Below are 23,498 nucleotides of genomic sequence, written 5' to 3'. Positions count from 1 at the left end.
GGATTTAACTTCAGAACTTATTGAACATTCACTTTGGTTGGTGTAAAATAAGAGATTAGGTTTATAGCACAGTTTTTACATTTCTGGGAATAGCAATGACAATTCCACCGTACAGTTTTTACTTTGACATGTACACCCCATCCCACCCCCAAAAAGAAGAGTGTAAGTAGCAATAAGTTCTTCAGTTAAAGCCACAGAAAAAGCGTAGGAGTTAGTTTCATGTTTCATGGGTTAACTCTGCAAGTATCTAAATTCCTATTTTGAAATAACTTTGTGGGGTTTTTTTTTTCCTTGCAAACACTTCTCTCTTTTCCCTTTTAATTTGTTCACATGGCCTCAGTGTCAGCCTGATTTTAGTAAGTTGTTGAAAAGTTGTTATGCCTCCCTCAGCTAACAGAAATTCACTGCAGAAAAACATATAATAGATTACAGGAAGAGAACAGGACAGTTTTTATGTTATTTCAAAACATCAGAACCAAAAATGTTTGCATTTGCCATTTTTCCTTTTTAAAACTCAATAATTACTTGACTAATTAAGTAACTTATACCATATGCTCCAGAAATAACAACTGAAACATTATGAAGAGAGTGGAAAATAATCTCCTGTGATCAAAAAAAGATGCAACTGCTTACTGACAGCATATAATTCACATACTAACAGAGTAGAGAGTATTTTCATTGATTGTTTTGAAGTTCAAAAGCAGAAAATTAGCTATGATTTCCCTTCACATCAGAGTTAGTCTTCCACACGAATTCATGTCAGGTTTTGCAGTACTCTGCCTGGAAGCTTCTTGGTGTATCTCCCACGGTTCTCTGTGCTGCAGTAAACAGAGATGCTCAGTAAATGCCTTTTCGGTGACTTAAGCGAGAACCTGTTTGTTCCACAGGGCACGCAGGTGAGGATCGTTATCAGGATTCATGTGGTTTAACAACCTGCATCTTGACTATAAATGTTGCAGATAATATGCTTGAATGGAAGTGAATTAATGAATCATGGATTATTCCTAGCCACACCTCACAAAGGTGCTTTCTAAAGTAATTTTATTAAAAAATGCTACAGAAGAGGTGAACACTAGTGCTCAGCTATGGTAAGTTATTCAGGAAGGATGTTAATGTGAGGTAACAATCAAGCCAAGTAGACATGTAGCAGATCATGTTTCCCTGGCTTCAAGAATACAAAAATTGTTAATGAAAATACAGTAATTAAACACGTACTCTTTGTTTCATCTGTACCTTTGAACAAAAATGATACATGCAAGTTATATAAAAAACTATAAGAATAATTATTTTTTAACTTTAGTATCTCTTACATTCTATTTGGAAAGCAAGAAGGGAAGCTCAGGGAAACTAGCCACGCTCTTTAGCCTTTCCTAACAAAGTGAAGGAGATGCTGTAACATGAGGTGAAATTACATGAGGCAGCCTCAGGAGCCCAAAATGGGTTTCCTTATTCTCTCAAATCCTTTCCCTGGCTCTGCTCTTGCCTCTGTCCACCTGCCAGCTCTGACATTCATCAGGCTCCTGCTGAGAGGGATAATTTGTTAACCTAGACAAAAATTAACTCCTCTGCCCCAGAACTACTGAGTTGTTTCACAGGAAGGCCTAAAAAGTATTGCCACCAAAGCAAAGTAGGTGTTGAAAGCAAACGGGTAGCAGAGGGTAAGGAGCTGTAAATATGTTACAGGCTTTAGCTTCTTGGAAAAAAAGTCCGTCATTTAAAGATTGCAGAAAATCTTGGATTACTTTTGCAAGGCCATATAATGAGCCAAGATTTAACATTTCCAAAGTAGACACAGACTATTTTGTTTGTCCAGGATCAAAAATGAGCTTGATGGTATTGTGTGTGCTATGGTATTAGTAGCAGAATAGAAATATAGTTGAGAAAAGAAAAGAATTACAATGAAAGTACTGAGCAAATAATAGAAAGAACACAGTAAATATCAAACCTGAAATGTAAAATGATAAGATTAAGTCAGAACAAAGAGGAGGAACAGACAACTGTATAGCTCTTACACATGGATAAAAGCCTGGCCCAGTTCAGGGCTAAAGACAAATTAGAGTTCAAACCAGTTTTATATAAGAAGGTGAAAAAAATCCCCACAAATCCCATGGTTTTATACCATGTTAACATTTTAACAATAACGGGAGAAAAAAGCCATTTAATATAGGAAATTTCCATAGCATATGGAACCATTTAGATATTTCATAACCATAAAGTAAAAACATATGAGCAAAATCAACCATAAAGTTGAAAGCATAAAGAAGTATCAACAGCTACTTTCCCTGCCATGAACAATTTTAGTTTGTTTGTATCACCAGCTGGCCAATACATACGAAGTTGCTCTGAGCAGGTACCCAAACAGCCTGAGCTCAAAGGGAGAGAGGTGGAAGACAAGCTATCTCCTCAGGAAGGTCCTGAAATCATACAGTTTTCAATATAATTGACAGGCATAACACCAGACTTTGAAGAAGCAGAGGCAGATGTCCCATCCAATGGCTGGCCACTCAAAGACAGGTGACAGCATTCATTTACATCCAAGCAAGCACAAAATCAGAAAACAGATTGAAGTAGGGGGATGCTGGAGACTGATGAGTATTTGCATTTTTCTTTGTACACACTGCAAGAGCTAAATCCCCAAGAAATGCACTGGTAATCTGGCCAAAGTAGAACTTGTTGGCAATGGTAGAAAGATGATAATGGGAACAGTTCTGACTCAAAGGGACTGATACTAAAACCAGCATTCCCTTTATTTCCCATGGGCACTTCCACCTGCAACTCAGATTTCCATTCCACAGCAATGCACCTCTTGTGAAGACCAGGAAAAAAAACCCCTACTCCCAGTGTTGTGGGAGGCATAGCAACAGAGAGCAGCACTTACACAACTAAACTAATTCTGCAGCCACAAGAAGCCTCATGCTGCTTTAAGGAAGTTATTTTCCTAATATTGCGTAACACCAGGAGCTTGTACCAGAGCCAATATCAGAAAATATTGATGAGGATGCACAGTCTCATCTTATGGAACCAGAAGTAAAATCTACCTTGACTATAGAGCATCATCACTGCTGATGCTTAATACTTAAAGATGCTCTACCTGCTTAACGGATGAAGGGGAAAGATCCTAGCCTCTTCCAACTCCTCAATACACGAAGAAAAACCCTCAGAGAACACAATTCATCCAAACCAAAGTGAAGACCTATTATACTGTGTTTCTGGGCCTTTTAAGATACACCTTCAGCATATGCTTTGAATTACTGGTATCAAAAGCCTTGAAGGCAGAAGAATAAGACAGAGCTGTACAGTTTCTTGTTGGTCCATCTTTCTTTTCCTGGGATACTTTTCCCTCCTTACCCACTTGTGGTTTAAAGGGCCTGCAGCTGGAAAACTTCCAATGTACTTTTTTCTCAGTTAATGGAGGCACATTCTACAAGATACTGTACTAGAATAAATACTAGGGTGAGTTGCCTGAATTAACCAATGAAGTGATGACACAAGAAGTCTCAGATGGTAGAGAAGCTTTAGATAAAACAAGAACCTCATTATGAAAGTTTGATTATACAAAACTGTTTATATCCAGCAACTGAGCAGAGGTGAAATGGCACAAAGTACACTTTGCATTGTGTATGTCAGTTACAATATCCTACTAATTGGCACAAGGATATCTTTTACAGTAAAACTAGGAGATTCTCCTGACAACAGTAAATTTTCCAGTAGTCTCCCCTATTCAACATCAGCTGCAACAATGCTTAGGAACTCCCAAGACATGGCACAAAATAAATGTTGCACTTTGCTGCAGATAGTATTTTCTCATAAAATATTCAAAAATTTACAGGCTTACTACTAAGCACTAAGTTATAAAAAAAGGAATTACAATTCACTGTCATTAACATTAAAGACACCTTTCACCAACTTCAAGCTATTCAGTCCCAGTGACCAGGTCCGTTCAGTGAAAAGGCTATTATTCTGTGCCTAATCACAAAGTAGACAAAGATTCCTCCTCAGCATGCAGATAAAAGGGATAGGTTATCATCCATAACTACATAATGTCTCCAAGTGAAAGCAGTCATCCTGATTTTTTTCATGCTTATTACTTTTATAAGAATCTTAAAACTGGCCAGGGAAGACACTATAGCAACTTTCTTCACTTAGTTTTCTCAGTGGGTTGAGGCTATAACTCTCCCTGCTTTTAAGGTACAGTAAATGAACACTTGCATAAAGCTATCCTTCAGCTGTCAGAAGCCAAGTAGCTCTGGCCATTTCTTTTGAGAGTATGCTTGAGCTAACACCACTGCTGATAGCACCAGACCTGCCTTTGATCCTAACCTGCCTACACCAAAGCAAAGTTTCATGTGGCTTGAAGACTAAAGGGAACCTGATTAAAGCCAGTCTAGCCAAGAAGAAAAACATCTCTGCTTATGTTTTGTTCACCTTTATATGTACATACATATTTATATATAGATAAGCAGAGGGTTTTGTCACTTATCAGCCCTGCAATCTAGCTCAGTTCCAGCTCTATTTTGGTATGTCTGTGTACATATTTTAAAAGCACTATTTAAACAATTAACAAAACTGAAGTGGTGTTACAACTTGTAGAACAAGATGCTGTACTTTGTTTTAGCAAAAAAATTACAGAACTTGTCTCTTTGGAGAGACCTATAACATGCCTCTAGATGGGAAATCAGAACAGGAATGCAGTATGAATTATGAATCAACTCATGGAGAAGCCCCTCTCAATTATAAGCAGAGATTACAGAGACCTGCACCAATTACATGCCCTAAAGCTACCTTGTGTGAATCCCATTACATTTCTAATAGCAGCTTACTATGTTGCCATTTACAGTTACATGTATGAGCTCTAATGCATAGATTTAAGTCCCTGGCTATAAAATATCAGACAATTGAAAAATCTAAAACCAGGCGATCAAAATTATTCACTGCAGAGCTGAATCAGCAGCAAATTTATGTTTTGCTGATGCAATAGAATCTTTTCTCTAAGGTACTTAGAAAGCTACAGTTTCAGAGTAAACATTAGTCTTATTTGCATATAAAATACTATCTTAATAATTTGTATTCCCCTGAAAATCTCCTCAGAAGCTGGATAGGATATTCGCTTTAGAACTCAGTAAGCTGATCCATTTGATCTTCACAAGCCTAATTTAGAAATACCACACAACACCTCAGAAGCTGGATAGGATATTCGCTTTAGAACTCAGGCTTGTGAAGATCAAATGGATCAGCTTACTAATTTAGAAATATCACACAACAGTTTTATGTGCACTGTGGTTGCAAGTATCTTCTTTTATTTATCATTGTACATTTTGGCTTCCTAGAGCATTGTCTGAAAATGCACAATAGACTGAGGTCAATTTGATTTAATTTAACACAATTTCAGCCAGAAACCTACGGTAGCCTGGTTAAAGATACAGGAGTTTTAGGCCTGAAATAACGCTGATGATTGTGTAAAGATGATCACATTTAGATTCAAAACTTGTTTCAGTTCTAGTACATCTGCTTTAACAAAGCCATCACAGTTTAAGACTGTATAGATAATAGGGTATATATTTCAATACTCAGTGACAAACTGTTTTTAACAGTAATTTCTGTAACATGGCTACAAGAAAAAGTTTTAAGTGAGACTGATTATCACCCCTCTCAGAAAGTCTGGTTACTTTCCTATTTTGAAAAGAGTTTTAATCCACCTCCAGGAGTTAAGTTTTTAATTTTCAGTTTCTTTGAACATTTTGCTCAGCTGTTCAACTAGTGCTACAAGCTCAGGGTTTCCTCCAAGTGCTTCAATTTGTTTATAGGCTTCAGATTCAAGCTCTTTCAATGTATTCCGAGTGTACTCAAAGGAACCCACATTTTCAAGGTAATGTACACAGTATTTTTTTATATCTATGTTCTCCGTCCTTTGACGTAAAATGTTTTGCACCTGAGTACTTTCAGGTCTTGACCAAATTGCATGAATGGTTGGGAATGAGAACTTGCCCTCAGTTAAGTCTTCACAAAAACTCTTGTTTTCACTATATTCTTTGGAGTGCAAGTTGGCATAGTCATCTCTTATCTGGAAGAAGAGGCCAAGCGTGTTAAGGAGTGGCTTTAAGTCTTTTTTATAATTTGAGAACAGTTGCATGAGGCCTACAGCTAATCCAAAGAGACCACCTGTCTTTTGCAGTACCATAGCTTTATATTCGGCTTCTGTAGGACAGGTGTAAGTATCCCTCCAGTAAATATCCAAGCCTTGACCTTTATGGAGTTCCAGAAGTTGACGGGTAAAAACTTTAACAGCGTCTGGATGATCAAGGGTTAAAACCTTCTCTAAGCCAAGGAAATACACATAATTAGCACAGTTGATTACAGATGGAATTCCATAGATACTGTGTGCCACTGGAAAGCCCCGTCGTAGCTTTGAGTTATCTTCAATATCATCCACAAGCAGGCTTGCATTGTGCAACATCTCTGTCACTTCAATGATAACCTATTACAAGAAGAGAAAATTATTAAGTCTCCCACTGTAATTTAAGCTCCAGCTTTGCAAGATCTTATTTAAATTGGATAAGGTTTTAAAGAATTATATTCTCTATCACTGAGGTTCTCCTTTAGACCACTTGCTTTTACTATTAATACAGATTTATGATTCTCTTCATCAGCCAGTTTGCTCTAAGTCCTGGATCATATCGTCTTGTCTTTTGTGTGATGTTTTCAGATTCAAAGTGAACTTTCTCCCTGAAGTGCTCCTGGATGCTCCTCTTCACGGTTGCTACAATTCTAAAATATGTCATTGTCTAGGAGTCATGCAGTAACTGTTCTTACGAACATGAACAGAGGAAAAGAAAAGCAACACAATGTTGTGACAAGTTTGGATTCACTAACCTGAGATCTCCGAAAGTCATTCTCGAGAGTGTCAGGTATCATCCATTAACACATTTGTATTTTGAACCTTGTTTTGCTAAGTGGAGAGAGTTCATCTTTCCTTCCCTATGCTTCGTGTGGCCATCCTCAGCCTGAGCTCTTAAAGGACAGACTATACTCTGGAAAATTCTTGGCAGAAAGGCAACAGCTACAACTTCTTTTGGGAAGCTTCATACACACTTACTACTTGTTACTAGGTAGACCAATATCACACACCACCTGATCCATGCAGTAAATTCTTCAGAACATCAAGCTTGTAGCCGACTACATTTGACTAAAAGTGAGTCTTAACAATGCCAAAGCAGGACACCTCAAGAAATGAAGAGTTTTAACACTACGTATGGTTTTTATTGCACAGCTGCTATGCAAGGGACAGGTATATTCAGCACCTGCCTAAATGGAAATAAATTTCAGCACATAAAACTGCATACTGTATAAACTCACTGCAAAACATTTGGTTAAGATATGATCTTAAAGCTAATGAACCAATTACACTTGCTAGCTACAAACATTGCACTCAGTCAACATTCATCAAAACAACTGCTTCTAAAAAATACTAAAGGCCATCATTAAAGAGTGGCAAGTACCTAGTATGGTCCTAGTTGGTGGGTGCTGTAGGAAAGAGGGACTTTGCTGCAAGCATCTTCTTGAGCAGCAAACCACTTAGTGTTCAGTGACCACTGTCCCAAAGATTAAACCCCAAAACCCAGAAATCTAATTGTTTGTCCAAGATATGACTGCAAGAACAAGCTACTTAAGAAACACTAATGACTCATCTACGAGTTAGAAGTGAGCTGTACTTTGTCCTGTAAAGATATGTTGTTACCCGTTGACTTTAAATCAGATGATAGAGTACTTATTGAAAGCAACTTCTTGTACCTGTTTGTCTGAATATTCTTTTAGTCCATTATGTCATTCTCAGAACTATCAGGAAAGTTTCCATGTATTCTGTGAATTCTTTGAATAAGCCTATTCTAGCTTTTATCTTGCTAATATATTTCCCATCACTGTCAGTTTCATGAACTCATGAACTTTAGCAGCTTCTAGACATTTAAGGTTTAACTGAAATAGTGCTTTGTGGCTCTGTGTGTTTCAATTAAGTTATCTTGTGAACTTAAGAAAAGACAGTGTCAAAACGCTTCAAAGTTCAGAGAGCAGAAAAAGCTTATTTTAGAAGACATTGTGAAGTAGCCTGAAGATATGAAAAGACTGTTCTTTGTAATGAAAGCTGAAGAACCAGTACAGAGCATTATGCTTTCCTACAACCCAAGCCTATCTAGCCAGTGGTTGCTGCACTATCACTCCAACATGCAGATTTCTACCTCCTTACCTGCAATAGCTTTAGAATTTGCTTGGACTTGTACTAGGCCATTTGAGTGCCTTCATTGTTTAAAATCACTTAAACTATTTTACTACTTCAGGACTATGACGTGTCACTCTTAAGCCACCCTAAGAAGACTCATTCACAAACTCTGAAGGCACTTCTACCAACAATTAATGAAATTAACTAGGGACCAGCTGGGTAAGTGTCAAAAACCATAACTGGTTATTTTAATTCCTTACATTGTCTTGGATACAGAGAATCTTTTGCACTCCCTATATGCAGTTTAGCAAAACTAGTCTAAGAGGATAGTTTCTCATTTGACAAGCCACAGTGTTTAAATACACAGCTGTGCATCTTGCACAGATTTGTCCAACAGAAAAGCAAAAGGGAAGGAGAATTCCTAGTCTAATGCTTCTCATCACGGACTAAAGGCTCTAGACTGTATGGTACGACCAAGACAGTTTTAGGTGCAGAATAAGAAGTAAACTGCTGTCTTTGATATTCTTGTATCAAAATCATAAGATCTTATCTTCAACCAACATATTTGTGTAGTTTACAAGGTAGCTGCCTAGTTTCTTTCATAAGTCATTGAAAACTCACTGTTAATAACAGTTAAGTGGATAACAATGGTAGCAACTTATGTACAACTTAAAAGGTTGAAGTACACTTGGAAAGAAGTAACTATTCCACATAAGACAAGTCATGGAAGTATTTTCTTTCATGTACATTACGGTCAAAGCTCTGCACTAAAGTTATTTTTCTGAAAGTTTACTTTAATATATTCAGAAAGTAGTACCTTTAAGATTTCTGATTATTTATGCTATGTAAGAGAATTATCTGTTATCAGCAGTCCTGGAAGAAAAATAATAGTCCTTTAAAAATAATTAGCCAGTACCTGTATTTTATCTTCTGGGACATTCAACCAGTGATTAAAGGCTTGTGACAGTTTGGTTCTCACTTGCTTACCTACAATAAAAATATTATAGGCATTTATTAAAAAAAAAAATCACATAAAGTGCATTATTAAGGACAGTTTGTCTTAACAATTATAGCTGATTTGAGACCAGTAAGCTGATCAATATGATCACCTGAAAGTGGAAAAATCTATCATAGTAAAGCATGTAGCTTGTTTCCTCATTGTATAAACATCAAGAATCAGCAACTTCCGTTTTAAACATTTCACATTAATATGCAAAGCACATATTCACAGGCTACTGTATTTAAACTCTAAACAAAAATCTGAACAGAACATTCTAAACAGAATAGAACTTTCCAAGAATTCAGACATTCACCTTATACCTGAGAAGTCTATCCACGAATAACAACAGTGTTTTGCTTTGGCCAAATCTAGTTTGGTAGAACCAAGCAGTCGCCTTGTTTCATATGAATGAAAGACAAGTTCAAAAGTCCAAGTTTAGTGTTAAAACAAGCATTACTATTCAATCCAGATACATTTTACACAGTTAATTTTAATAAAGTTAACCTATGTGCCTATAAGTTATTGATGACAGCTTTAATAAATTTCTAGGAGTTATTTATTCAGTGTCTACTGACGATCAATATGAAATAAAGTCACCCCCTACCCACACTGAGACAGTGCTGTTCCGGACTTTGAGAGACTCAGCTATGTACAATATCTTCAAATAACTGCAAGACAGATTTAGACAAACAGCTCTCCATATGTAGCTCACATCAACAAGGCCTTTGGAAAAAGTTTTAAGTAAATTTCAAAGCAGTTCAACTTAGACAGGAGGTTCTATATTACTTATCTCAATATCTACAGAAACATAACTTAATGATTCTGTAATATTAGTCCTCACGTTGATCACGCCATCTTGCCCATAGCACTGAAGGAATTTCAACATTTGAATATCTCCCTAAGGCTTCTCTATTGCTGTGTGACCAGCATATATAGAACAGAATAATAAAAATGGATAGATTAACTTGCACTGATGTACTCTGGAGAAATTGGACTGAGGATTTTTCCTTTTCTAATTAAGTCACCAACAAGTCAGCAATAGCTTTGTGGTTTGGGCTCTGTAGCAAGGGTGATAAGCTTAAATTTTTGTCGCAGTTCTCAAAGACTTCCACTGCTTCGCATCACCATCTTTTAGTTTTCATTAGAAGAGACTAATGAAAAGGTGCTTCTTTCCCCATCCCTCCCACCCCCAAAAGCTTTATCCTGTGGCTCTCTCTCGTATATCCTCTTACCTGGATATACACTGTCATTGGCTTGTGTTCTCCATTTTTGTTTTGTGCTCGTTTTTAAATATTAATAGCTTTCTGCAGGAGGGAAGGCTTGTTTTGTCTCTCGAACAGCAGAACAGCTATTTTGAACTCCCCATGTCAGGCTTGCTCTCTATCAGGAAAGTACATGGCTGGTTCAATTTTTTTTTTAACCTGTTTATTTAAATCAATAATTTGCTGACTCAGAAGTTCACTATTTTAACACAGGTAACCAGAGATCAAGTTTAAATACAAAATTAGAGTAATATACAAAGAGGTTAAAAATCTCTTACAGTTAATTAAGCACCACTGCTCATTCAAGTTAGACTTGCTTCTGACAACAGCTCCAGATCAGTTCCCTGATCTGACTTACTCCATGCTTCTGACCACCAGTACTGCACAAGGGAGGGTCAAAATGCCCTGCATCAGAGGTTCAATATTTTATTTTAAAAGAATTGCATGAGTTAACTGGGGAGAAAAGATTGCTTAAAAACATTGAGAACAACTGTTACAAACATCTGCCAAACTGTATGGCTTGCCAGTAAAGTATTAACAAATATTTCAGCACATCCATAAAGAAAACTACTCAGAGATAGTATCGCATTAAGGAAGCGTACCTTACCTACAGCTCTTTATTAACTTCTAAATTACATTGATACAGACAACATTACTTTTTTACATTAGGCAGCTAATTCTGTTTTTCTGAATGTGTTTCCTAGAAAACATGCTTATGGAATGCTGGATGCTCAGCAACAAGGGTTATTTCATCCTGAGGAATGTAATTACTAGCACACTCTCTAAATGGCTTATAACATGCACAATGGATTTAGCCACTTCAGTTCCTTAGTACAGAGAGCATTTGATTTGTTAGACTTTTCTATCTTGACTAGCAAGGCTGCCTAGACACTGTCTTCAAGGAAAAAACACTATCTGTATAGTGAAACATTCATCTTTACTTTCATAGGTGCAGATTTGCTTGTGTGAGCCCCTTCAAATGAACATTATTGCTACCTAAATGCTATTTTATCTCCTTCTTTAGTCAATCCTACTCAGTCTATGGGATATTACAGCAATTTTCTGTATGCATGTTTTATGCCTACAGCCATGCTATGATGGCACAAGACCAAACCCCTCTAATACTGGTCTCAAAAGCCTAGATGCAGAAGCCACAATTCCTTGTCACACCTCTCCTCAAACTAGACAAGACAACAAGCCGGGGACACTAGGAAAAAATTAAAAGGAGTAAAACACTGGCAGAATTACCCAGTTTAACTGTCACATGTCACTGCTCTGTTAATTGTTCCAAGCAGGCTATTGTAAACTGAAGAATACAGATGTCTAACTTCCAAAATTAGAAGCTCTACCTACTGTATAGAGCTACAAAAATAGTCATTACTGCACTAAGCTTTTATCAAAGTTATGCTAAATGCATTTGGTTTAATCCGCTTAAGATCCCAATATTACCCAAATCACACAGCAACTATGGAAAACTTTTCTCCTTAGTAATGCTGGGTGGAAAAGGTGAGAAAAAAAATATTCAGAACATAACAGATTCACTCTGATGAAATTCTTTCTATAGATAAGAATGTAAAGTCCTTATCCTTGAAACAAAGATTAAGTTAGATTAAAGATGATGTACTGGGGACAATTGCTTCCACCTCTTCAGACAGACGCAATGCTTCTCAAAAAAAGACAAAAAATTCAGCCTGACTTACTCTCCACACATACAATTGTTCTTGTGACAGGGTACAGACCCAAAACCTGCAAGCCTCCAGCTCTGGACAGGCTCCTGATTAGTACTTCTTCACTCCTGCTGCATTTAAGTGACCACAAACTATGCCCTTAGGGCAGCACCTCACTTACAGTGAGGGTACATAAAAGAGGGCTAGAACAGCGCGGGAAAGAGCAGAGGGACTATTAACCCAGCCCTCATTAGAGCCTCACTAAGCTAATTCAACTCATTACCCCAGCAGAAAACCATCTGCTTTTTGCTAGGTTAGCTTTCTGCCAGCTTTATGTACTGAGTCAGCTTATGAAGTGGGTCTGCCGAAGTTAGTACAGGGTAAGCAGCAGATGCTGAGAGCCAGGGCAAGAGGGCATTGCCCTTCTGGAGGAAGCAAGCTACTATATTACCTCAGCTATATTGTACACTTTCATGTTTAGCTCTGTCCTCTGATGGATTAGGGATAAATGGATAAATTCCCTGAGCAAACCTCCCCACACAGCTGCAACACCACTACAGACAGCATAGTGAACTGCAGGAAGACAAGCAAAAACAGCAGACCTATACATTTTTAAATCTAGGCAGCCACTTGTTTATGTTAATTAATTACATAATTAATGTTATTGTAGAATTGTTTAGCTTAACTCCCCTGTTCAAAATAGGGTTAACTAGTCCAGGGCTGTGATCCTGATTTTTGCCTTGATCCTTCTTCTCAGGATCCTGAATGCCACCATCCTATGGTCACCACAGCCAAGGTTGCCCCCAGTCTTCAGGTCCTAACCAATTCTTCCTTGTTTCTAAGTGTGAGGTCCTACAGAATGCCTTCCGTCATCAGCTCGTTGACACCTGTGTTAGCAAGTGGTCATAAATGCACCCCAAAAGCCTCCTGGACTGCCTGTGCCCTGCTGTGTTGCTTCTTCTACCAGACACTGAGGTAGCTGAAGTCTCTCATGAGGACCATAGCCTGTAAATGAGGCATCTTCCAGCTGCCTGATGGCCTCATCTACTTCCTGCTCAGGTGGTCTGTAGCAAACATGCACTATAGCATCACCGCTATTGATCTGCCCTCAGATCTTAACCCACAAGCTCTCAACATGCTTATCATCTGACTGAAGGCAGAGCCCCATGCAGTTTAGCTGCCCTGTCACATAAAAGGCAGGTTCCACTCCTGGCTGATCCCAGACTGCCTCCCTAGGCAGTGCACATCCATCCATTGCAGCACCCCAGCCCTGCAAGCTATCCTACTGCAGCCCTGCAACTGCATGCAGACCTCTAACTCCTCCTGTTTATTCCCCATGCTGTATGCATCTGTGTGGAGGCACTTCAGAAAGGCATCCAGTCCTGCATATTCCCCAGAAAAAGTGTGAGAGCTTCCCACATCATGCTGTCCTGTTCATACTTCCGTGTTTGATTGCATACACCTGGGATGGGCTGCCTTGAGCTCTGCTCTATTGATTGAAAGGTGTCTCTTGTCCACATCAGTCTACACCCTTTGTTTGCAAGTTCACCATTTCCTTTATTGATTGTGGGTAGCCATTCCCCTCTACTGTAATTTCTAGTTTAAGCCCCTTCTCACCAGGTTGCCCAGCCTGTTGGCAGAGACAATTCCGCCCTGACTTGGGCAGGTGGATGCTGTCTCCTCCTGGTAGTCCTTGATCTACAAAGGGACTCCCACAGTCATAAACTGCAAGTCTCTGCTATCAATATCAGCTATGCAACTAACTAGTTGTTGACAGGCAGGATCTGTCTGTTCCTCTTCATGCTGAGGGGAAGGGGTTGAGGATCACAGATAAAAGTCACCTGGCTTCCTGTGCCCTTGGACCCTCATTCCAAAAGCCACACAGTTATGCTTGATAAGCTCCAGGTACCTCCTTATCCATCAGTACTCAAGTGGAAGAGCTGCAAGACTAAGTAGTTTGAGGGCAAAACACAACACAAAGACCTTGGCAGTCTCTCCATAACATCCCTGATCAGAGCTATGTAGAAGCAGCTGGGCAGCTCTGCAGGACAGCAGCTCAGGTAGAGGCCTCTGTCCCATGCAGGAGCCAATGTCCCCACTAGTACCACTCACTGTGGCCACTGGGTGCTGGTCTGATGCTTTGCTGTATACAGAGCTTGCAGCCATGTAACTTCTTCCAATGCACTCAACCTGTTTGGAAATTGCACATCTGCTTGAGGAACAGGAATCTTTCTCCTGGTGTCAGAAGCCATCAGCTCCCAGCCTTCACCATTGCGGGAGTATCAGTTTCCCAACCTGATATGCATATACTGTTCCTGCCCCGCCTTCAATATGCTTAGGGGTTTCAGGTTCTTGAACCGCCAGGGTCTTGCTCTTTGTTATTTCTGATGCTGCTGGCCTGCTGACCTCCTTCCACTGCTCCTTTCCTTGGTGACACACATTTACCACATTTAAGGCCTCTGATGGGTGGGCCAGGTGTAGTTGTGGCAGTGGTAGGGATCATGCCCTGTGGTGCTTAACTCCTTCACCGAGCTGGTCAAGTTCAACAACCCAGCAGAAAAAGCTGAAAAACAAGAGCTAGTCTTGACTGTTTAACTTGCTGAACAAGCCCGGGAAAGACCGTGGCTAAGATCAGAGTAATGCACATGAAAGGGAAGATGCACAGTCATGAATGAGACCAGAATCTACCCCTTTCAATAACAAGCTGTTGATCACATCAATTTTATTTCAACTGAAGCTCCATATACTCCTTAGTGTTGCAAAAACAGCTACTGCTGTTAAGGCACCTGCTTGGGGAGAAGATTCATAATCTGTGTGGATCAGGCCACTTTTGAGACAAACCACAGTGGAATTTGTGAAATTTAATCCTGTTTATTGCACTTTGTTTACAAAACTAAAGGACAGAATACTAGATTAAGCAGAACACCACTATAAAATAGTATGGCCATATTCTACTAAAATGAGATTCTACAAGAAAAGTTGCTGTTTCAGAATGTATGTTCTCCCAAGCACTAAATTCTGACAGTGACAGAATAAACATTAATTACCACACTAGCAGCAAAAACAGCAACATAGTAAAAAAAAAACCCTTAAGCTTAGTAGATTCTCTATCCAGTTAAAATCAAAGAAATAGATAAGCTCAGTTTAAGTATCGCCCCCAAACTGTTACCATTAAAAGTTCTACTTTATTAATAGGGAGCAGAGTAGCAAACTTCCTCCTCTATTGAGGGATTAAACAGTGACAAAAATTTATGTTCTTACACTACAGATAACATTAGCAGGCACCTATTTTTTTTTCCAAGTAGTCCTAATACTGTTACACAATCCCTTTTTATGTAAACAGTTTGATATGTATCTAAATTCATTCAAGTTCTCATAGGTTACTAAGCCATTTGGAAAGTTTGTTTTTTAACTAGTCTTAAAAGATAAGCAATGGACTATTGTAGGGCCATAAACATATATTTGACACTCAGCCCAGCTTTCCCCAAAAGCCCCTCAAAGCTCAAGTTGATCCAACACAGAAACAGTTCCCTGTCCCCACCTTTGTGCCAGCTCACTAACAAAACAAGAGAAGATTAACCAGGCAGGTTTTTAACAGGTTAGGTGATTGATACTACCTAATCATTTGGTTAACAAGCTGAGAACTGGCACAAGTTAAGAAGCAGGAGAATACTGCCAGAAGCATAAAGAGGATGGAATGAAATTCTCTCTTTCAGCAAGATTATCTGAAAGATTGTTAGATTAGCCCAGGCATCTCACTTGGGCTCCACCCTAATTATGAACAGCTAGCATATGCCCATTTTTCCCCCCTCACCAAGCCTTGGTGCTCATACCTGTGTGAACCTTGGAATCTGTAACTGGCTCCTACAGATCTGTACTTGGCACAGCCAACTTTGGGCAAAGCCACAGTGTTTCAAAAACCAGTAAACATAGAATGGTTTACATTGGAAGGGACCTTAAAGATCATCTAGTTCCAACCCCCCTGCCATGGGCAGGGACACCTTCCACTAGACCACGTTGCTCAAAGCCTCATCCAACCTGTCCTTAAACACCTCCAGGGATGCAGCATCCACAACTCCTCTGAGCAACCTGCTCCAGAACCTCACCACCCTCACAGCAAAAAGTTTATTCCTTATATCTAATCTAAATCTACCCTCTGCCAGCTTAAAACCATTACCCCTTGTCCTACCACTACACCAGGTGGTCCATCCATTGAGTACACATTTTTACAATTTAGAGACAAGGATGTGGTGCAGGACAGTGTCAAATGCTTTGCACAAGTCCAGGTAAATGATGTCAGTTGCTCTTCCCTTATCCACCAATGCTGTAACCCCATCATAGAAGGTCACCAAATCGTCAGGCACAATTTGCCCTCAGTGAAGCCATATTGGCTGTCCCCAGGCTCCTCCTTATTTTCCATGTGCCTTAGCATGGTTTCCAGGAGGATATGCTCCATGATCTTGCCAGGCAGAGAGATGAGACTGCCCAGCCTGTAGATCCCCAGGTCTTCCTTATTTCTCTTGTTAAAAATGGGGGTTATGTTTCCCCTTTTCCAGTCAGTGGGAACTTCACCAAACTGCCACAACTTCTCAAATATGACGGACAGTGGCTTAGCAACTTCATCTGCCAGTTCCCTCAGGTCCTGCAAATGCATCTCACCAGGTCCCACGGACTTGTGCACCTTCAGGTTCCTTAGATGATCTTGAACCTGATCTTATCCTACACTGGGCAGATCTTCACGCTCCCAGTCCCTGCCTTTGCTTTCTACGACCTGGGCAGTGCAGCTTGAACACTTGCCAGTGAAGATGGGGAGAAAAAAAAAGTCATCGAGTACCTCAGGCCCATATCCCAGGTAACCAGGTCTCCCATTTCCTTCTGGAGAGGGCCCGCATTTTCCCTGGTCTTCCGTTTATCACTGATGTACCTACAGAAGTTTTTCTTGTTGCCCTTGATGTCCCTGGCCAGACTTAATTCTACTAGGGCTTTAGCTTTCCTAACCTGATCCCTGGCTGCTTGGACAATTTCTCTATATTCCTCCCAGGCTACCTGCCCTTGCCTCCACCCTCTGTAGGCTTCTTTTTTTGTGTCTGTTTGTCCAGGGGTTACTTGTTCATCCTTGCAGGCCTCCTGGTGTTTTTTTGCCCGACTTCCTTTGTTGGGATGCATTGCTCCTGAGTTTGGAAGAGGTGATCCTTGAATATTAGCCAGCTTTCTTGGGCCCCTCTTCCCTCCAGGTCTTTATCCCATGGTACTCTAACAATCAGATCCCTGAAGGCCAGCTATATGACTGTGAACCCTCACTGCCTTACCTGTTACTCAGTATAGTTTTCCACAGGTACACCACTTCTACCTGCCTAATTTAAAAGGAGTCTTCCCTTTTGAATGTCACAATTTTTGCATACAGAGAAATGTATCTTGTCTCTTAAACTCTCCAAAACATAAAAGCGGACAATCAGATTTATGATACTTTAGCAGGATAGGATATAAAATGCTTTCAACTGTCAGTAAGTATAACATCAGATAAGCCATCAGGACAGAGTGATCACGGTTGACCTCACTTGCAACAAAGTACAGGAATTTAGCCCTAAGAGTCAAGGTGGGAAAGTTAAGTGTGTATGCTAGATACATTCATTTAAAGTGAAAGCTAACTGAAGAGCTATTAGTCAAGCACTTTTGCCTATGGAAGCTTTTTTTGGAACTTTTTGCCTGTTGTATATTTCCTGTCAGGAAGCAGAGCTTTTTCTGTGGCTACCTTAAAAAATAATTAGCAGCTAAAGATGTAGAGGTGTTACAGTATGCCTTAGTTATACTAATTAGACAATCTAACCAAACAAAAAGCACACTTAAAGATGGCATTGGAGGAAAGTAAATTTCTTCAAGATCAGCTCTTAGAAAGCTCTCTGGAATATCAGACTCATTCTCTCAAGGTAGTTCTCTAGCAAAACCACCATCCAGTTCAACACACACAAATTTTTAATACTCTGAGGAAACAGGAAACGAACTTCCTGGCATTAAGAAGGCATGTTACTGCCAAATTCTTTCCTTTTCTTATTTTTCAACTCAAGTAGTGGTAACTGCCAAGTCAAATTAAATCACTAATGTAGACAAGACAACCCTGGATATTTGTAGAGATTAATAATGAAATTCATTATACACAGGAATAATGAATTAGGACCCACAGGACCCACCCTGCTGATATACAGGTCTTGTTGCAGATGTGCAAAAGCCACTTAGTACTGTGCCTGCGATTTATTATGCTATTTGTCTAGACAGAAGGTCTTCTACCCCAGTCAGATACAGTTTTGCTCAGAATTATTTTCCTTAATATATACTGTCTTTTGTATCTTAACTCCACCAGTATGCAATACAAGCTAGACAGAAGGTAATCATGCAACAGTCCCAATAACAAAGTAGTTCTGCCACTATTTTTACAAAATTAGTTACTTTGATAGCTTGTACGGTCTTCCTTACACTTTAGGTGTACAAGTAAAAGCCACAACAAACAATCCAACTGTTTAGTCAGAGAGGCTTCTGAGACGCATATCCATACAGTAGTTCTCTATCAAACTGTCTCCTGAATTCTGCTAACATAGGTCCTGTTCAAAAGTGAAAACTTCACTTGAATGTGTTGCTAGTGACCTGATACCCCACAAGGACTGGTTGATCCTCTGGCATGTGAAGTAATCCAGGGACAGCCAAAACTGGTCATAAGAACACATGGCTCTACACAAACAAGGGAGAAGAAATTACACAAAAGAAACAGGCTTTAAAAAAACCAAACAAACCACAACCCATTGAGTCCAGTAAAGCAAGCAGGTAAACTCAGGGCTGACAATGTTTTGCTCTTAAGAACGGGATCAAGTCTCAGTACTCGCCCTTATCAGTTTTAAAAAGCATCAAGCCAGCTACTCTGAACGGAGAGCAAAGTAACTGAAGTACTACTTACACTGCAACAGACTCAAGAGCTATCCAATTATACCAATCTCACCAAAAGGGGTGGTTCTACAGGAGGAAGACAAGAACAAATATTGAAAAGTGTTACTTTTCATTACTCTTAAATCCACAAATCGAGAATGGATAAACTTCTGGGCTTATACTTCCTGAGACAAAAGTTGCTATAGAAACAATTTTGATATTTAATTTAAAAACAACACAGTACAAAGAAACTTGCCTGGTAGTTGAAGTAAGTACTGGTACGGCTCTAGGATTCTTTTGGATGTTTCATCCATCCCATCCATTTCTTTATTTCATAAGAGGTAGTTCACTGTTAAAGAAAGTGTTATTAACACTATTGAGATGAAAAATGAGGGAAGTAAAAAATAGATCCATACAATTAACAGAGTCAGCTGACTTCAACGTTAGATACAAATACTCCATTTTTGAACATGAGACCTCCAGTTAAGACTACCTTCACTACATAAAAAAGTTTCTTTTCTAAATGACATCTAGAGAACAAGCATACATATTAAGTAGTTTTCTTTAACGATCGATGAATGGTTTAAATCAACTCCTAGACTTTGTTTGGTCTTTTAGAGGATAGAGAAGTATTTAAAACATTAGCATTCACAACAATGAAGCTCCATTGTAAGTCTTTAGAGAAGACAGTGCATACAAAACCTCATATGACTAACCTGATTAAACCTCCCTAAATGCTTTCCCCATACAAAAGCAGAGACTCCTAAGAGCAGAAAATACACCTTACACCAAGGAAACCTAAACAAGCTGAACACTAGCTTCAGCCTTCTGATAGAATTCTTCAGTCCTGTTTTAGAAGGCAGAACAGAATATATCCTTTTCGCACCTCTGTTTAAGCATACGGACATCTTTACACACTTCCCATATGCTATATACATCAGACTTATAATAAATCTTTTAGGATCCATTCCTTACACAGCCCAACAATTTTGTATTGATTATGTTTCAGTTCACATACCTTAGGTCATCTATATATGCTTTTTTTACCAGATTGTTTTCTAGAATAGATTTTCTGTCCTTTCACCTCTAGCCTGCTGCACTGCAGATGCAGCAGCTCAAAACAATTTTTCTAATGTCATTTTAAGACAGAAACTGCAGCAGTAGCATAAAGTCTCATGCTACTTCAGCATCATTTCTCAGCTACTTAGCTAGCATCCTGGAAACAATGTACTTTTTGCCCCTGGAGCAACTGAATAGTTATTTAAATAGTTATTTTTATGGATAATTTATAAGTGATATTTATGAGTATGGACTGACGCATTTTTAATGTAGATGCATTAAGGGGAGTGGTTAACATGAGTGGAATAAACTGTTTTCCACACTTGCTCAACATAATGCAGCAACACTTTCCCATCAAAAGCTCAGAAGATGAGCATTAAGATCATTGCTTCCTCTTAAGATACCTGCACAAGCTGGTACTCCTCAACATTCATGACCTTTCCCTTTCAGGACAGCTCAATCAGTTCCTGTCTACTCCCATTCCCACCCTCCACACCCAAAAGTATTAGTAACAGTCCAAACTTGGAAACTGATCCGCACTAATAACTATTTTCCAAGCTTAGGTTTGGATCAATTCCTTTATTTGCTTCACAGTGTATGTTAATCAAATGTATCAGCACTTCAGGGGCAAGAAAGGCTATTTAAGCAAACAGTTGCCAACAAAATGCTCATAAGACTCCACCTTTTGGGAAAGTTTTGCATAGTTTCTTAGCAGTAATGCCACAATAAGCAATTTCCACCTTTCCATCCTACCCCATGGTGTATCAGAACTAGCAGTCAGGCCACAGAGTAATCTAAATAAGATTTGACACCCTCGACTCCCTTTTTTGTTTCAGCTTGTTGGTGTAACTGAAGGGATAGGAACTGCTTTTAAGCCAGCACTATCAGAGACTCAGCTGTCAAACTGCACCCTTACATATAAAGGCTAAGTCTCAAAGGACATCAGTGAGGCAGAGAAATCAAAAAAATTATCACAGTCCACCCCCAAATGTTTTAAGCAGAAAGAAGCTGGTAGAGACATAAGGACACACTATCAACTTAACAACCCTCCTCTGACTATTATTTGTGAAAAAGCCACACAGATGGTTTAGAATTGAAAGTGCCTAGCTATCCAACAGAGCTGGGAAGAGATCTTAGGGTTGGAATTGCTTCTCTGTAAAAGTTTCTGCTTAAAAGTAAATAGAGTTTTTCCTCTCCCCTCAGGGAATTAGGTTTCCTGCCTGTCCATAGGACACTGAGACACTATTCAGAATCCCCAACTAACTTGAAATTCACTAGTATTACACAGCATCAAACTAAATACTTGCATCTTTTGGCACAAAGCTAGTAAGAGTCCAACTGAAATGCTGCTTATCAGCAGAAAATTAGCCAAGTACTTCTCCCACAAGTGACAAGTTGTTTTTTGGTTTTTTGTTTTTTAAATAAAAGGGTGGCAAAAAAGCTCTAATGGACAACGAGTGGGTGGAAACTTAGCTTAAATCACTACAGTTAAACTTTCTAGACCGCTATGCCACCTTTAAAGGTGGCCTCCACCAAGGAAGAGAGAAACAGCCTGATTATTCAGACAGATACATTTCTAACACACCCAGGGAAACAAGAACAGTGAGCAGAAACTCCTCCAAACTTATACAAAGAAAGGGACACTTGATAAAAACAATGTGTAAATGAAGTTGCTTTTAAAGGCTGCTAAGAAAGAATTCTATATGACACTTGGAATAGTTATCACACTTGACACCCTTGGAAAACACTTGATATTAAGTGTTTCCTACCTAGGTGACTGACCAATTTACTACAAAAGTTACACTCTTACAGAAAGTCTTCTCAAGGAAGACATTTAGAGACAAGATCTCAGTCAGCACCTCCTAAGAAAAAATAAATTTGCCAGGAATTAATCAATCAATGAAAGGGAATGCAAAGCCTTTTGTTAGTGAAAGTGCAAGAATTGACTGCACATATGCTTATTCAAAAGATTAAAGCAGTTAAGGCCATTTTGCCTTTTAAACCAGTATGCAGACTTGCTGCAATTCAATTCATGCGTGACTAAGTCATTTTTCCTGTTATTTCTCAGTATCCCCACATAAGCATACAGAATATTCGTTACGGGCACAGGCCATGCAATCACAACAGAGAGTCCATAGAACTGTCTTTTGGACTGCAACAAACCTCCTCTGTAATGATCTCTTTGAAAACACACAAGACACTGGAATAAGATGGCGACATTCCTTCCATAAGCTGAACTATACTTGAAGTTGTGATCTATGCCTAGGAGCTTTCTAGAGAGGACGCAAATAATAATTCTAGGTTACATGTCAAGAAAAATCTTCACTTTGGGACTTTGTAAAACAGCTTCTTGCTCTATCCCTTCTGTCCCATTCTGCAGAATATTTTCCTTTTCCTGCAAATTAGGGAAACATGATCACAGAAATAGTACAGGTTAAACATACAGACAGTATTTTTAAAAAGCGCCATCATCATCTCAGTGGCTCCAACCACAGTACGGTTACACAGAAAACCACTAAAGGAGTAGAGAGCTGTAGTACAAAAGAACCATCCAGAAAGTTCTTCAAATCAGCTCCATCACAGAACTTAGTGCACCAAGACACTGGTTTCATTGCAACCAGTGAGGAAAAAAAAAAAACCAACTAGATAGGGGCATGTGGGAGCAAGAACATCTGTTTCAGAACGAATACACAAAACCGGTAGTGAATGTGTATTGTTTCAAAGAGGCTAGCAAAGCTCTTAATCCAAATGTAATTTGGGCAGGATGCTTGTCACGTTAGTCCACATTCTCATTCTAATTAGCAGAGTCCTCTTTACAACCCCTCCTAGTCTGACACCAAACAAAACCTTGTACTCAACTTAAGGGTAGGCAACTTCCCACAGGTGGAAGGATAGTGACATACTTTCCCTGAAGATGCAGCCTTCCAACCCTAATGCCAGAACACCAAAAACATACTGTTGCTGGAATTGTGCTTCAATTTTAATAGGATTTCCAGATATAATTGAGCACGAACGCTACAGAAGCCAGACAACAACCAATACCTGGGCTGCCAAAGCCCTCACACCATGCTGTGACAGGAGGGGTTTCTAAGCTGACCCAAGGACAGAAAACAAGGCAGCAGAAACCGTGACTGCGTCTTAATCGCTTCTCAGATTAAAATTTACCTTTCACAAAAAACATCAAGTTGTTACCTGGCTTGCAGATGCCTAACCCCCACCCAAAACAGCATGGTCAAACCAAAGGAAACAAGGTTCAGTTTTCGGAGTTCAATGGAAGGGATGTAAGCGCGACGGAGGCGGCAGAGCCTCTACAACTGCCTGCACAACCCCAAGGCAAGCAGCCCAGCCTGGCCAGCGCCATTTTACACAAAGCGAGACCGAGA

At 39.4% G+C, this 23,498-nt stretch overlaps 1 protein-coding gene across 1 annotated transcript; it reads right to left on the bottom strand.

Annotated features, from left to right (window-relative positions):
• Positions 1 to 5,441: 5,441 nt before the first annotated feature.
• Positions 5,442 to 19,407, bottom strand: GGPS1 (geranylgeranyl diphosphate synthase 1). Its single transcript, XM_010085496.1, has 3 exons — positions 19,313 to 19,407; positions 9,129 to 9,199; positions 5,442 to 6,475 (listed from the first exon to the last, which is right to left on the bottom strand). The coding sequence occupies exons 1-3, from the start codon at positions 19,377 to 19,379 to the stop codon at positions 5,714 to 5,716; spliced, it is 900 nt and encodes a 299-aa protein (XP_010083798.1). The 5' UTR covers positions 19,380 to 19,407; the 3' UTR covers positions 5,442 to 5,713.
• Between the last annotated feature and the right edge of the window lie 4,091 nt (positions 19,408 to 23,498).

The sequence above is a fragment of the Pterocles gutturalis genome, unplaced genomic scaffold (genome assembly GCF_000699245.1).
Source record: "Pterocles gutturalis isolate BGI_N339 unplaced genomic scaffold, ASM69924v1 scaffold8920, whole genome shotgun sequence".
Lineage (NCBI taxonomy): Eukaryota > Metazoa > Chordata > Aves > Pterocliformes > Pteroclidae > Pterocles > Pterocles gutturalis.
This window is presented reverse-complemented; position numbering and strand designations above follow the sequence as displayed.

Excerpts from the sequence above, each read along its gene's own strand:
- GGPS1 (XM_010085496.1), bottom strand. The coding sequence starts at position 19,379 with ATGGATGGGATGGATGAAACATCCAAAAGAATCCTAGAGCCGTACCAG. Across the intron at positions 9,200-19,312 it reads GTACTTACTTCAACTACCAG|GTAAGCAAGTGAGAACCAAA; the intron begins GCAAGTTTCTTT and ends TTTTTATTGTAG. Across the intron at positions 6,476-9,128 it reads TCCCAGAAGATAAAATACAG|GTTATCATTGAAGTGACAGA; the intron begins GTACTGGCTAAT and ends TTCTTGTAATAG.